A 15,618-nucleotide genomic window follows, 5' to 3' on the forward strand; every position below is an offset into this window, starting at 1 on the left:
GGAGTTGAAGTCCACGAGTCATAAAAGAGGCAAGGTTGCCTACCCCCTGGTCTATTCTGTCAATAATGTATATTTGCACCATGTCAGTATCAGACTATTTGAGCACTAAGAAAAATGCCAGTAGTAACCATCTTAAGATATTTGACACCTTACTCAAATAAAAGAATGCATTGGTTGTGCTATGAACTGATCAAGTTAAGAGACAAATTCACATTTTTCTATGGCAATCTCATAACTGTTTTAATTTGGACCTAATGCTGTTCACTACTAGCCTGTAAAATTTAGACATGGGGTTTTTAAAAATGGTTCAGATAAAAATCTAGGAGTTAGGAAGTATAGAATCCTATCAACATTTTTAAGGCCACAAATTGCATGTTTATGGGGGGAAATGAAATTTTCTGTTAGCTGTGTAAGGTGTACATTTCATATAAAAATTCCCAGAATATTTTAATAACAAAATCATTATCAACAACAACATCTTCAAGTCTTCCGTTAGGAAACCTAAGAGGTGAGAGAATATAATCAGATTTACACTCTCCTGTCTGTTGACATGTGAATCAAACATTTCTCTTAAGGCACTGACAACACATTTTGACATAAGACTGGAACCATAATTATAGAGTATGCTTTTAAAAAACAGAACAATAGTCAAATATAATTTCCTGAAGGAAATACAGTGAGGTGTGCTAAAATAAGTTTTCAATGCTATGCTACTTTAAACAAGACACGGCTTTCTGTAAAAATTATCAATTTGTAAGTCATGACAATATGATAATTTCTCTCCCCTCCTTTTTTAGGGGATGTCCTCCCATTCCCATGTTATTCTGATTGACACTGGGATCCTTCCTTTTACAGTGCTAATAAAGATGCTTTCACCAACTTATCCAACTGAGAAAAAAAATCCTCCTAGCCTATTCATTTTTGCTAAGAGGGAGAGAGTCCCTCCCAGCTTGCCTCCCAGAAACTATGGCTGCCTGTTTGCTTGTTTTTCGACCAGCACTGGTGCAATGCGTTTAATTAAACACTAATACTATATTTTTACTTCTGTAAAATTGTCAGAGCACAATAAAAAAAGTTGTCTAAACTTAAGTACAGCCTTTTTTAAAAAACTAATTGGCAAACATATCCTTATTTTAAAATTACAAGACAGGAAATGGAGAGAAAAGAGTGCAATACTGTATTAATTTTATGCAAGATGTAATGGGAAGTGTTGCAAGATGCAAATGAACTGTGACAAAAAAACTGAAGCAGGCTAAAGTGCTTTCATGGCATATTGCAAGTTTCCTATCAACCAGACAAAGCTGTGCGCTAAGATAGATGGGCGTACATTCAACTTGTTACTATAGAAGTGCAGAAAATTTATTTTACTCACATTCTAAATAGGAGAGTATGTCAGCCCATTAGTTAATCAATCAGAGATACCAGAAAAAAAGAAAGAAAGCTCTATTTTCCTAGTGGTTGACTACCGACAAAGTGGAAATTGCATTAGTTTATCAAGTGTGAAAAAAGGCCCTGGTTAATTCATTTGATATAAGAAAATATAAACCCTCCATGATATACTCAACTTATGACCACAACTGAACCCAAAATTTCTATTGCTAAACAAGGCAGTTTTTAAGTGAGTTTTGTCCCATGTTATGTTCTTTCTTGCCACAATTTTTAAGTGAATCACTGCTGTTGTTGAGTTAGTAACATGGTTGTAAAGTAAATCTGGCTTTCCCGTAGACTTGGCTTGTCAGAAAGTGGTGAAAGGTGATCCTATAGTCCCGGGCACTGAAACTGACATAAATACATGCCAGTTGCCAAGTATCTAAATTTTGCTCACGTGGCCATGGGGATGCTGCAACAGTTGTTAAGTGTAAAAAACTGTCCTAAGTCACTTTTTTCAGTGCCGTTGTAACTTTGAATGGTCATTAAACGAATGGTTGTAAGTCAAGGACTACTTGTATGCTAAGATTCATGACTAAATGATACTGTTCAGTAGAGTATGATATTACTAACCTATTTTTGAATTGTCATTGTTTTCATAAGCATATTTCTAAGGACAGCCTGTCACTTCAGTTTCACAAATGATAATTACATTTGACAATATGAAGTAATCAGAGGTTGCAAGGTTGCATTTATAATCATCTTTGATAGAAGGCCAACGAGGTTCTGGAGAAGCTTTTATTCCAATACTGTTACTATATATATATATAAAACACTTCAATCTTCAGAAATATTTTTTTTTAAATGACACCTTTGATTTTGACAGGCTACATGATGTAGTTTGATTGAGTTGGGGGTTAACATGTTCCCATTAAGGCAAGAAAGGAGAAAAAAAGTATAAACAAAGAACCGCGGGATTCAAAAGGACCCAGATTGTTGGGGGCAATTAAGCTGACTTTGTAATAATGCCGCTTGGGGGGGGGCGAAAGCCCTAATAAGCAGGCATATACATAGAATGAAGGCTAACGCTAAGCTTGTAAGCCGCCCTGAGTCTTTGGAGAAGGGCGGGATATAAATGGAATTAAAATTAAAAATTAAATTAAAAATGTAGGAACAAAGTTTTAATGTTTTTGTAGGGAGCCCAAACATACATCAGGTACTGTGACCCATTCAGAGTATCAGTCAATGTAACTGTGCCCAAATAAGTTAAATTAAATGTAACTAGAAAAATAACATTAGTCCAGTGGATAAGCTGTGATGTTATCTTTCATACATTATTTATTTATTAAATTTATATGCCACCCATCTCACTCTGCCAAACAATTCTGCATTATTGTTCTGTATAAAAAAAAGTCATGGACCAACAATTCTCATATTTTTGTGGTTTTGTTGCCCAGTATTTGCAAAACACAAATACACTCCTGTACCTGATACATTTAGTTAAATAATGCTTCATACATCTGAGAAAACATGAGCTAATCTTCAGAAGCTCTTGCCCAGAAAAGTTGCCACCCTATGCACACTTGTTAGATAATAAGTCCTAAAATCAGTAGATATGTTCCAAAATAAACATGCATAAGATTATGCTATTTTAAACCCACCCTTGCAGAAATACAAAGAAAAAATATCTTTTCTAACAGTCCCATTCAGAAGTTCATGACATCTTTTAAGACAGAAATGCACCTGTGGTTTTAAAGAATAAAAAAGTTTCTTATGTACTGTGTTACAGGAAATGAAAACCAGTTACTAACGGTTACAGTTTATGACTCAATGAAGCAACAAAAAAGGAACATTTTATCATTACAAGCTATGTCTATGTAACTTCACTGCCAACATAAAATGTAAAAAATTATTAAGAAAAATTTAGCAAGAAAAAATCAATTCATACAACAATTACAAATCTATACACACTAAGCCAGGGCTTTTCAACCTTTTCACCCATTGTACCACTTTTAGGATATGGCAACTTCCGAGTACCACCTAGCAAGGTGTCAAAAACTTGATGAATGACCAAAAAAAAAAGGAAAAAAGTGATGAAGTACAGGTAGTCCTCGACTTACAACAGTTCGCTTAGTGACTGTTCAAAGTTACAATGGCACTGAAAAAGTGCCCCCCAAGCCACAGCCGAGCAAGACACCTGCCTGCCTGCCTGGCAGTGCTCTTCCTCCTGTCCGAGGTTTTCATTGTTGTGAGCATTTCTGTTGAGGATTGGCAGCGGAGATGGGTGGTGGTGGTGGTTGGTTTTTATTCCCCCCATATGCTGGGTGGTTGCAGCAGGTTTTGGTCACTTCACATGACCCTGGGACACTGTGACCATAATAAATATGAATCAGTTGCCAAGCATCTGAATGTAAATCACAAGACCCTGGAGATGCTGCAACATTCCAGCTGATCGGTGCTTCTTCTGAGCTCAGAAGCGCCAGGATCAGCGCCGAGCTCCAGCTGGAGCCTGGCACTGATCCTGGCGCTTCCAACTGAGCCCTGACAGCCCTGAAGAAGCACTGATCCTGGCATTTCCGCTGAGCCCTGACAGCCCTGCAGCTCTAGCCATCTCTTGCTCAGGCTTGTGTGGTGCTGCCACAGATTCAGTTCATTCCCCTCCCCTGCTACCACTTTTCTAGGATGGTTGTGTACCACCTCCCAGGTGCCAATGTACCACATGTGGTATCCGTACCACTGGTTGAAGAGTCCTGCACTAAGCTCTAGCAATACCTGCTGTGAAATAGAAAGCCATGGAAATGCAATATTTTGTTACATTTAAACACCATCTTTCAGATTTTCAAGGTATAGGATTAAAGACTAATTAGGAGTGGATTCTTTTTTGTGTGTGCAAAAACTCAGAATTGGAAGAACACCTCACTATATTAAAACTAACATCTTCTAGCATTTGATTCTGAACATATCCCTTTATGAAAACTACCATTTTAAGGGGGGGAAAGGAAAAAGAATACAGCTTATTTGTAATGTCCAGGAAATTGAGAATAAAATAGGAGGAAGAGAAGTAAGATTTAAAAAAGAGAATATGTAACTGGAAACCTGATACAGGCCTCACAGAATTTGAGGGAGTGAAGAAAAGTAGATAGAATTTACAGTACATGCAGAACAGAGTGCAATTGTGCAAAACAAGAAACAAGTTGTGTCCAAGTTGCATATGAGAGCTACTAGGATTTGAACACGGGAGTGGCACAAATAATTTGAGCAAAGAGAAAAGGAGATAGTCATACCAGCAGAATTTTTGGAGTCACTTAAGAACTTTTAAAAACAAGTTCTAGATCAGGGGTCGGCAACCTGAAAAAGCAAAAGAGCCACTGGGAACTGGTTCCATCACACATAAAAAAAGTGGGAGCCGCGTGCGTGCGTCCATGCACGCGCATGCACAAAAAATGTTTTGCGCATGCGCAAAACGTTTTGTTTCTTGCGCATGCGCAGACGCGCACGGTTGCGCGGCGGCAACGGCCCGTTTGCAGAGCCGACATTAATCTGGCACCCAGTCAAACAGTCACCTCCTTATTGTGATGCCATCTTTCAACCACCCGCATAAAATTTTCTGGCAAAGCTTCCGTAATCTTAGAAATACAGGGAAAAACAAAAGCAACACAGAGCGTGAGCCTTTTGTTTTTTCTTTACGAGAAAAGATCCTGTTGTTAAAGTGCTCTTTTCCCCACAACATAAAAGCCCAAACCTTACAAACTGGCAGCCCTCCTCCATTGCATCAGCTCTCCACACAGCCTAGTATTGTGCTGATTTAATTTAAAAAGTCCCGGAGAGTTCCGAGGAACTTGCTCCCCAACTTCGACGTTTTCCCATTTCGACAAAATGGCAGAACCCCACCCCTCTTCTTGGTGCCATTCGATGCTTTAATAACTACGAGAAAGGCAGAAATTTAGCACGATCAGCCCTCAGGCAGCGCTGGCTGCCCCAGTATTTCTGCCTCCCACACAGCAGAAAGAACACAACGAGACTGGGTGGAGGGGGGTGGCAGAGATACGACAAACCCTTGAAAGAAGCCCGATTCCCTTTTCCTTACCCGCCGTGATCGCGATCGTGGCCTCGGTCACCGAAGCCTCGCATTCCCCCAAGCAGAAAAAGGGGACCTCTGTGCGCGACTACGTGAAGGGTAGCACTGAGAGGCCCAACCGCACCTACTCTGAACTTTCCTGCTGTTTTGTGGCTATAAAAAGAACTCCCGGGACTTAATTTTCCCAGCTAAACAGCCGACGATGGGTTTGGTTTTTCTGGAGCCTCTGAGAGCCGAGTCGCGTCAGGAACTGCTTGGCGCTCGTTAAAAAGCAAACCAGCCTTTCTTCTCCGGCCTCTTAAACGCAATGAAATACAGAAGTGCAAGTCTATAGCATTTCCATTGCCATCGCTTAGTTCAGCGCCACATTTTGAGTGGAAAAATTGCCCAGTTTCCTTAGAAACTGGCAAGTTATGTGTGCTCTGCAATATGTAGAGTTTAGTAACGGGCCGCGGCAACTTTCCATTCGGAGAGGTGCGCGCGCACCTTCGCCTGTTCGGTGAGGTGCGCGCGCACCTCTCGGAACGGCAGTGGTGCCGTCTGTTGGAAAAGCTGCCGCGGCCCGTTTGCAGGCTGCCGCCTTCCTCTGAAGGCGGCAGCTCTGCAAACGGGCCGCGGCAGCTTTCCCAATGAGCGGCGCCACTGCCCATTCGGGCGGAGGTGCGTGCGCACCTCTCCAAAGGTTTGGAGAGGTGCGCGCGCACCTCCGCCCGTTCGAAGAGGTGCGCGCGCACCTCCACCTGTTCGAAGAGGTGCACGCGCACTGGGCAACTGGGAGCTGCAGGAGACAGCTCAAACAGCCGCATGCGGCTCCGGAGCCGCGGATTGCCAACCTGTGTTCTAGATAGTCCAATATAAAGTGACCAAAATTTTTCATTAATAGAAATGGAAAGCAAATGATTGATTTGTACTGCAAAAAAAAGACAGAAAAGAAACCTCTCAGAATTTACTAAATGAAAAAACATGCTCTGTGTGAAAAAGCATACTTGCAACACACATTTAAAGGTCTTAGTAATCATAGTCTTAGATGATCATTCCATGGAATTAAATTATATGGACTCCTCACTTCACTTAGAATGATACAACACGTGCAGTAACAGATGTAACATCAGAGCCTTGGTGGAGCAGTGGGCTAATGCCTCCTTAAGTAACACCAGCTGCCTGCAATTAGTGCAGGTTCGCATCCCACCAGGCTCAAGGTTGACTCAGCCTTCCATCCTTCCGAGGTAGGTAAAATGAGGACCCAGATTGTTGGGGGCAATTAAGCTGCCTTTGTAATAATGCCGCTTGGGGGGGTGTATGAAAGCCCTAATAAGCAGGCATATACATAGAATGAAGGCTACTGCTAAGCTTGTAAGCCGCCCTGAGTCTTCGGAGAAGGGCGGGATATAAATGGAATTTTTTAAAAAAAAGTGGTACTGAAACTTAACTTCAGGAACTCTTTCCCCAACTTCCTGGGTACATTTTAGGTACAGTTTGTTAAACTGCAATGAAGAAAGGGGAAATGCTAAGAAGCAGAAGTTTCTAAAGAATGTCTTGCTTTCCAGGTAAATGCTTACATTTCAAAGTGTATAGACTTGCCTCTTAAATAGAGCAAGCAGCTTTTCTGAAAATTTTGAAATAGCCACCAGCTGTGTGAATGGTTCTGCATATGTGCCCCAATCACTTCACCAGTTATATGCAGTAGAAGAGTTTTAATTTGGAAGTTTACCAAGCATCTTCCCACGTGGGTGTAAGACAAGAAAATACAAGTCTATGAAGAACAAGCAAACAGAGTAGCACTGTTTGATGCATGAACGTTTAATAACTTCTCTGTCCTGAAATGAGACTGTTTCAATTACAAGTAGACAAGAGGAAAATCCAGCTGTAGAATAATTTGAACAACAATATGGAGACACAGAGTATTTGAAATCATGGACTGAAATAGAGGTTATATACATCGTGCTAGTTAGGTCAGTTCTCCCAGATCATGACATACCAGGATATATTTATTTGGCTTACATTATAGGTTCATCCAGTGAATTTTGCACTAATTTCTCCCAGTCTCAGTTAACTCAACTTAAATAAGGTATTAATGGCCATAATGACATAAGCCAAATTAAAGACAATTCAGTGATTATAAAGCACTGTGCAAAGTGAATGATGCTACTTGTAAAATGCAAAATGTGATATACAAATGCATTGTAACAAAATTATTGGCCTTTTTCCCCTCTTAACTCCAGAAAATTTGTCTCATTTTAAAGAAGAGTGGAAAGAGGAAAATATATAATATTCCAAAATATGCAGCCTTGGATAAACTCAGTAACTGGTTCAGATTGTACCCATTTGTCACAGTTCAAAAAAGTTAAAAGCACAGGTGGAAGACTTCCTCTGGAACTGTATTGTGTCTGCCTCTCTCAAACACATGATCTTCTAGAAAGTAAGGCATACAGTGCACATTATTTTTTTCTATAATTTTAAAAGCAGACCCTGCACCCACAAATGCTAGGAAGGAAAAAAACATAATGTAATCCATATATACACAAAGAGTAATGCCAGTATCAAACAAGCTACTCTTTTACAGGAAATTTCCTTGAAGACTGTAACATCTTCAAAAAAAGGTTTGCATTCTTTAAACATTGCAAGAACTGGGTTGTAATCCAGAAAAACTTCCTTTAAAAGGCTACTGCACAACAGCTTAATATTTCTATGCTAAAGACTAACATTTCTACGCAAAAGGCAAAAGGCTAGAAGTGCAGCAAGGACTTGGCCTAAATTGTGACTCACTCAGTCATAACAAATATACTGCATTCTTTATTGTACTCTCTGGCCTCTGTGCAAGACAGAGCTTAACACAAGTGCCAGACAAACTTTCCTACTTAATGGAGCTTAACAGATAGATAAGAAGGGGCAGGCACAACAACGACCAAGGGAAGGACACATTCAGCACCCTCCTTTGTTTTTCAGATCCTTATGAAGTTCAGCCAATCGGGTTCTTAACAGTAAACTCTCTTGAAGTCTTCAGCCTTTCTACCCTCTCTAGATGTATCTCACTGAATCCAAAGGCAGATTTTTTTTTAAAAAAAAACACAAATAAATGAATGAATAAATAAATGTTAAAGGAACAAAAAGTTGCATAACCCATACCACACGGAGGATAATTTCCAGTGAATTATTTTACAGCTCACCTTTGACCTTTTGAGAACCAGAGATGCACCAGCAAATTCAAGGGGTTAGGCTGCATTCAATGAGGCATTTTACTTGCCTGTTGACATATAACCCTAACCTTTTTGGCAATAATCTTAAAAGTCACCATTCAAGAACTGCAAGAAAACTTACAACTAAAACTTTGGTTACAAAGTAGGCCTCCCTTGCACATTAATCACATACATTTTCACCTGCTCACATGGTAAATTTTGGAAATACTACTGTGCAACAATTTGGAAAAAAAGAAACTGCAAACAAAGCACCTGCTATTGAGATAAATGCTCCAATATGGTACTCGGTATGTTCTTAGCAAAACATATAATAATCACTGCTAAAAATATGACCAGCTTGGTTTTTCACAGTATAAGGGAATGAATCAAGTGAATCTGAATATTTCAGATACCTGCTTTTAAATGTGACTTCAGAGATCAATATTTGTTCAGCAAATCCATACTTTCCACTATAGCAGAGTTCAGTGACTCTGGATATTATTCGTGCCTTGTTAAGTTTGTGCGATTCAGTGCAGGAAGAGGCACATAACTAGCAGGAGGCCATCAGAGTTGAACAATGTTTTTACTGTATTCAAAGACCTGCCTCCAAGAGAAAACCAAAGGTGTCTCATTTCGGGCACAATATCCCTCTTTTTTGCAAGGGGTGTGTGTGTGTAAGAGAGAGAGAGAGACAGAGAGCAATGAGTGGAGGGGCAGGGGCGTATTTGAATTACTGCAGGTGCCATTTGCTTCAGCTTACAGTGTTAACTGGCGCCCTTTGAGATCTGCAGCAATGCACTTTTGAAAGGAAGACAACCCATTTTGTTCGAGTCGAAAGAGATGGCGGGAAAGAAGCTTTTTTCTTTTTTTTTTAAACTCACCCGCAGGATCTTATCTAGCCCCTCCTGGCCCAGACAGGGAAACTCTTTCAGGAGCTCCGACTTTTTCTGCTTGTAACGCTCGGCGGCATTTTGCAAATGAGGATGCTCCAGGACTTCGAAGATAGCTGCTCCGATGGACAGGTAGAAAATAATCGCCGACGTTAACAGAGGACCCCTATCTACCATGGCGGTGCCCAGCAGGTAGCCTCAGCTCCAGTGGAAGGGAGAGGAAGCGACTCCTTCAGGGGTGCCTCGGCTGGAGAGCAAGGAGAGCCCCGCTCCGCCGGCAGCGAATGCCACGGATCCTCGCCGGCGCGCTCTCTTTCCTCACCCGGCCTCGGCTTTCCTCCTCCTCCCCCGCTCCAGTCTCCCGTTTTTATTTTCCTCTCCTCTCCTCTCCTCCTCCTTCCCGCCGCCGCCGCCTCCTCCTCTTTCTTCTCCCCGGTTATTGCTCTGCTGCTCTTCGACCGCTCGGCTTCGGGCCGCTCCTCCGGTGTCCTGGCTGCCACCGGGGTTTGAATTTGGAGCCCTTCTCTTCTCCCACTCGCCTCCTCGAGCGGCGCATGCGGAGCGTTTCCCAGCTGGCGAGCCACCAGCGCGGCGGTCCCCGAGAGGCGGCGAGCGAAAAACAGCGAGGGTCCGGCTGCACGTGGCGGGGGCGCACACCCGCACACGTGTACACACACACACACACACACACACACGCACGCACGCACACCCTCCTCCGAGCGCTCTACGTGGGCTTCGCTCGAAACCGCCGCGGCTCCTGAGCAAAAGCCGCGCTTCCGCTTTGACTACTTCGGCCCGCGCGTTCGCTCGGCGCTCTGGCAACTGAAGCGTGGCCCTTTAGTCTTGCGCGCTTGTCTTTCGTCCGGAACGCCCACCCCGCGGTGCCAGCTTTGTGGGACGGCCTGAGCCTTGCTGCTGCCACCGCCTGGGTGGGGTGAGCTGCGAAGAGCGCGGATAACTGGAGCTATATCCTGATTCTTACCTTGGAGTAGGTGGGGCCCTGCGTAATTCTCCCGGGCGAGCGGCACCCACGCCCGCGTTTACATTCCCCTGCCCTCTGGAAGGACTGCGTGGAGGGTAAACGCCGGTCAGGCGCTTGGAAAAGGAGCGCGGACCTTCAGATTTTGGGTCCCCCTCGGGTGGACTCGCTGCCTTGTGACTGTTGAGACTAAGAGCCTGGCGGATGAAGGAAGCCGCTAATTGTGCCCTAATGAAGTTGTTATCAAGGGGAAGACTCCCTATCTGAAGTATTTGAGGGGCTGTCACAAAGTGACCCGCTTTATTGTGCCCTAATAAAATTGTTATTAATAAGACTCCGTATCAAAGTGTTTGAGGGGATGTCACGAAGAAGAAGGGGGTGTGGGGGGGGGAGTCAACTTATTTTTCAAAGCACCGGAAGGCAAGATCAGAAACAATGGATGGAAAACTAATTAAGGAGAGAAGCAATCTGGAATTAAGGAGAAACTTCCTAACCCTGAGAACAAATAACCAGTGGAACAAGCTTGCCTCCAGAAGTCGTGGGTGCTTCATCACTGGAGGTTTTTAAGGAAAAACTGGACAGCCACCTGTCTGAAATGGTAGGGTCTCCTGCTTGAGCAAGAAGATCTAGAAGATCTTTGAGCTAGAACAGACATGTCAAACACAAGGCCCGGGGGCCAGATCCGCCCGCGAAGTGGCTTCATGTGGCCCACGAAGCCATCCTGGAAAGACTGAGGGAACGGCCCCCTCTGCCTTGGCCCTGGCCCAGAGACCCTCCTTCTGCCAGAGACCCTCAGATCTGTCCCACTCCTGCCCAGGCCCCCATAGGCACCCTTGATGCGTAGGTCATACGCGCTCTAGCCACGCCCACCCAGTAGGCCACGCCCACCCTGGCCATACCCACCCGGCCCCCTGAGGGCAACCACAATGCTGATGCGGCCCTCAATGAAATTGAGTTTGACACCCCTGAGCTAGAAGATCTCAAAGGTCACTTCCAGCTGTATTCTGATGGACTGATCTACTTTTAACAGCTCCAACTCTTTGCTCTTCTGGGTTTTGTAGGAGAGAAAATAGTGAGCCAAAGCCAGGTGCCGTTGGACTGCAATAATAATAATAAATAAACCTTTATTGTCAAAGTACAACATGTGTACATTGAGATTAGCTGAGCCTCTCCCCCCCCCCCCGTGCTCTCTCCCCCCAACACACAGTGACAACAAACCCTCCATCCCACCACACCATGTGAACCAACTACACCACACACCGGCCTCCCAAGTCAATTCTGCATAAGATTATGTCCCATTTAAAAGCCTAACAGCCCACGGATAAAAGCTATTTTTCAGCCTGTTGGTACGGCTGGCTATATTCCTATATCTCCTACCGGATGGTAGGAGAGTAAAGAGATACCGCCCAGGTTGTGAGTCATCCCTCAGAATTTTCCTCACTCTTCCAAGGCAATGAGCCCTGGCGATGTCATCCAGTGGTGTCAGGGGACAGCCCACAATGTCTTGTGCTGTGCTCACTACCCTCTGTAATACTTTCCTATCCGCGGCTGTCAGACCAGCATACCAAACCACAATACCATATGAGAGGACGCTCTCTATGGTAGACCGGTAAAAGATGCATGGGGATAAGGGGTCATATTATGAGTGATACTGTAATAATTAAGGCTCTGATACTTGAATTGGCAGAATGGATCACATGTTTTCTCAGTGTTTTTTTAAAAAAATGTTGCAATGATAAGCATGAGTCTTTTAGAGTGGCTCAAGACTTGGTTCTTGCTGTAATAGATGAACATGGCTGGAACTTGGTAAAAAAAGGTTTTAGAGCTAAATCTCTAATGTTGACAGAGAGGATGGATGGTCTTCATTCCGCATTGTGGGTGGCCTTTGGCTTTGATGGTGTCATTGTTTTCTTTTCTCAATGGGTTTAATTTTCCAGCCACATCACTGACGGATTGGATACACTACAGTAAGAGGATCATGTACTGTCTTTTGTTAGGCAGTCTAGTAGTGGGACAATTTGGGCTGCTGACTTTGCCTGCAGAACAGTATCATGCCAATCTGTTTCCTTGTCTGGGCCACTCAGTCACCACTTGTGTTAGGAGTAGGTATTTCATTTACTTTCCTCCTGGCTGATGCAGCATCATCTCTTTTCTCTCTCGTGTCCTCAAATGCACTGGGACTGAAAGAGCCTTGGTGGAGCAGTGGGCTGATGCCTCCTTAAGTAACCCCAGCTGCCTGCAATTATTGCAGGTTCGCATCCCACCAGGCTCAAGGTTGACTCAGCCTTCCATCCTTCCCAGGTAGGTAAAATGAGGACCCAGATTGTTGGGGGCAATAAGCTGACTTTGTAATAATGCCGCTTGGGGGGGGGGAAGCCCTAATAAGCAGGCATATACATAGAATGAAGGCTACTGCTAAGCACATTTGATTTGTGCTTAGATTGTAAGCTGCCCTGAGTCTTCGGAGAAGGGCGGGATATAAATGGGATTAAAATAAAAAATAAAAATAACATGCAAAAGCAATGGCCATTTCTTTTACTTCTGCTCACTTTTTTTGCCCTTCATAGTTAAGAAAAACAGGTGAGTGATAGCAGTGGCTGCTTCTTCTGATTAAAGGTAAAGGTTCCCCTGCACATGCATGCTAGTCGTTTCCGACTCTAGGGGCCGGTGCTTATCTCCGTTTCAAAGCCGAAGAGCCAGCACTTGTCCGAGGACGTCTCCGTGGTCATGTGGCCGGCATGACTAGACGCCAAAGGCACATGGAACGCTGTTACCTTCCCACCGTAGTGGTCCCTATTTTTCTACTTGCGTTTTTACGTGCTTTCGAACTGCTAGGTTGGCAGAAGCTGAGACGAGTAACAGGCGCTCACTCTGCTACGCGGCACTCGGGATTCGACCCGCCAAACTGCCGACCTCCTGATCGACAAGCTCAGCGTCCTAACCCACTGAGTCACCACATCCCTTTCTTCTGATTACTGTCCTGTAGTTTCATTTCTGTACTCGGTGGTGACTTGGAAATCCTGTAGATTTTATCTATGTTAATAGAATAATTAATAATTAATTAATTATGGAAACATGTATAAAAGTACTAACTCCCTGGAAAAGGCTCTAATACTGGGAAGGGAGGAAAGAGAAGAGGATGACCAATGCAAGGTGGATGTACTGAACTCAGTCAAAGTGACAATGAGTGCCCTGAAAGAAGAGGTTTGGGAATAGAAGAACACCGAGGAGAAAATGTGTTTTTACAAGGTCACTAGGAGTCAAAAATGACTCGATGGTACATAATCAACCAACCGATCAATACAAAAGTAATTTCTGGTCTTGATCTCCACGTAGAGCTCACCTTTTTTTCATAGCAGTTTCCAGTTTTTGCTGTTGCAATATGAATCTTTAATCAAAGTAATAGGATAATGTCATTGTGGATGCAAAACCTGAACTACATGTGTACATCAAACCAGCATGACACCGAATGTCAGGCGAAGGTGAGGAAAAACGCAAGGCAGAAGCTATAATGCACAGGAAGCAAGTCACACACATACGGAGAACCAACATTGCCAGTCATTTAAGGGACACCAGGAAAATGAAGTGCAGTTTCTAAAAATTTTCCACCCGACTATCATTACAACATTGTTGAAAGAAGTGTAACTCCTCGAGATAAAACAAATCAGTGCTTAGTAACCCATGCTTCTTTCTATCAGTTTCTGCTGTTTTTTCTCATGTACAATATAATGCTGCAGAAAAAAAGAAGCATATGCAACATTTGAAATAATTATTCAGTGCCTAAGCCATTATGTGATTTGCAGAATATTTTCTGTTAGTTTAGAAATTATAAAACTTTAAATATGTTGAATTATCCTGACAAATCCCATACAGAGAATACAATATCTAATTTTATTAACTCTGTCTTGATAGCGTTACATCATCAATGTCTGCTTGGATCGGGCTAGCAATAAAACGTGCATTATGACATATACCTTGTGACTTAACATATTTGCATCCAACAGCAAACACAAAAGGCTGAGATTTATTGTGACAGGAGAACAGATGTTACATAATTTTTGCATCATAGTTTGTGTTGGATGTCTGTGTTCTCCGCGTTGTTTGTTGCTGTGTAAAATCATACAGGTGATTCAGTTCTCATACATAATCTTAACTTTTCTGGAGTAATCAAAGAACAATACCGGTAATTAGAACTAAATTTTGATTTGTATCCTATATTCGCAGGCTCAGGCTGTCAGTGACTTGTCCTTAACCTCTATCTACTTTACAAATATTGTATTAGGCAAATTATATATGTGTGAATAATTCTCATAACTAGTATGTATCATCCTATATATGCGTTTATTATGGGAAGGCTGTCGGAAAGTCAAGTAATTTTAATGCTTACTCTTGACCAGTTTCTCCATAATCAAAGCTTGACAATTTTTCCTTCTATCAGCAGGATGTGCTTTTTTATTTAACTGTGGAATTCATACATTAGTAGGCAATTCAGTGTTATTAATGTATTCTTTATTGTTTTTTTCCTTCTGAAAATTTAGTTACCTTCATTATTTTCAGATAGAATTTTCAGATAGTCTCAGAATTCCTCTGTCTTTAGAAATGGAGAATTTGTTCTTGGTACTATAAATATCAGGTTACCTATATTATTTATATGAAATCTGTATGATACATACCTGGTATCAGGTAGGTAAATACCTGTATTATTTCATGCCTTGACTTATTCTCACATATGTGCATGGGAATGCAGCCTTGATTATAAAGTAATCCATCTGGATTGAGGCAGCAGATAAATTCCATAAATAAATCCTTTGTTCTATTTAATCTCTTCCTTCATATGTTGATGTTTAAATATTGGTGTTGCATTTAAAATATTTTCCATAGCTTTCCCTAATCATTTAAAAACCAATTCTTATTCCCAGTTTGTATAAGAACTAAAGGGTAAAGCAGTAATGCTAAGGTTCAAAAAGATCTCAAACTCAAATTGCCTCAAGTGCCACATAAGGAACGGGCCAATACACCAATAGAAAAATCTCTAATAAGTAAAAAAAGGAATAAAATGAACCAAACTGCTATACACAACACCCCCAGGCCTTTCACAGAGCTCCCCACTCCTACCAGCCCAAGGGA

General features: G+C 42.5%; 1 protein-coding gene across 1 annotated transcript in view; it reads right to left on the reverse strand.

Moving 5' to 3' along the window:
• Window positions 1-10,319, reverse strand: part of KCNK5 (potassium two pore domain channel subfamily K member 5) — a 35,913-nt gene extending 25,594 nt beyond the window's left edge. Inside the window, exon 1 of the mRNA XM_083349345.1 lies at window positions 9,504-10,319. Within this exon, the coding sequence (XP_083205471.1) occupies window positions 9,504-9,689 (186 nt within the window). The 5' untranslated portion in view covers window positions 9,690-10,319. The remainder of the gene's footprint in view (window positions 1-9,503) is intronic.
• Between the last annotated feature and the right edge of the window lie 5,299 nt (window positions 10,320-15,618).

Source organism: Vipera ursinii (genome assembly GCF_947247035.1).
Source record: "Vipera ursinii genome assembly, chromosome: 1".
Classification (NCBI taxonomy): domain Eukaryota; kingdom Metazoa; phylum Chordata; class Lepidosauria; order Squamata; family Viperidae; genus Vipera; species Vipera ursinii.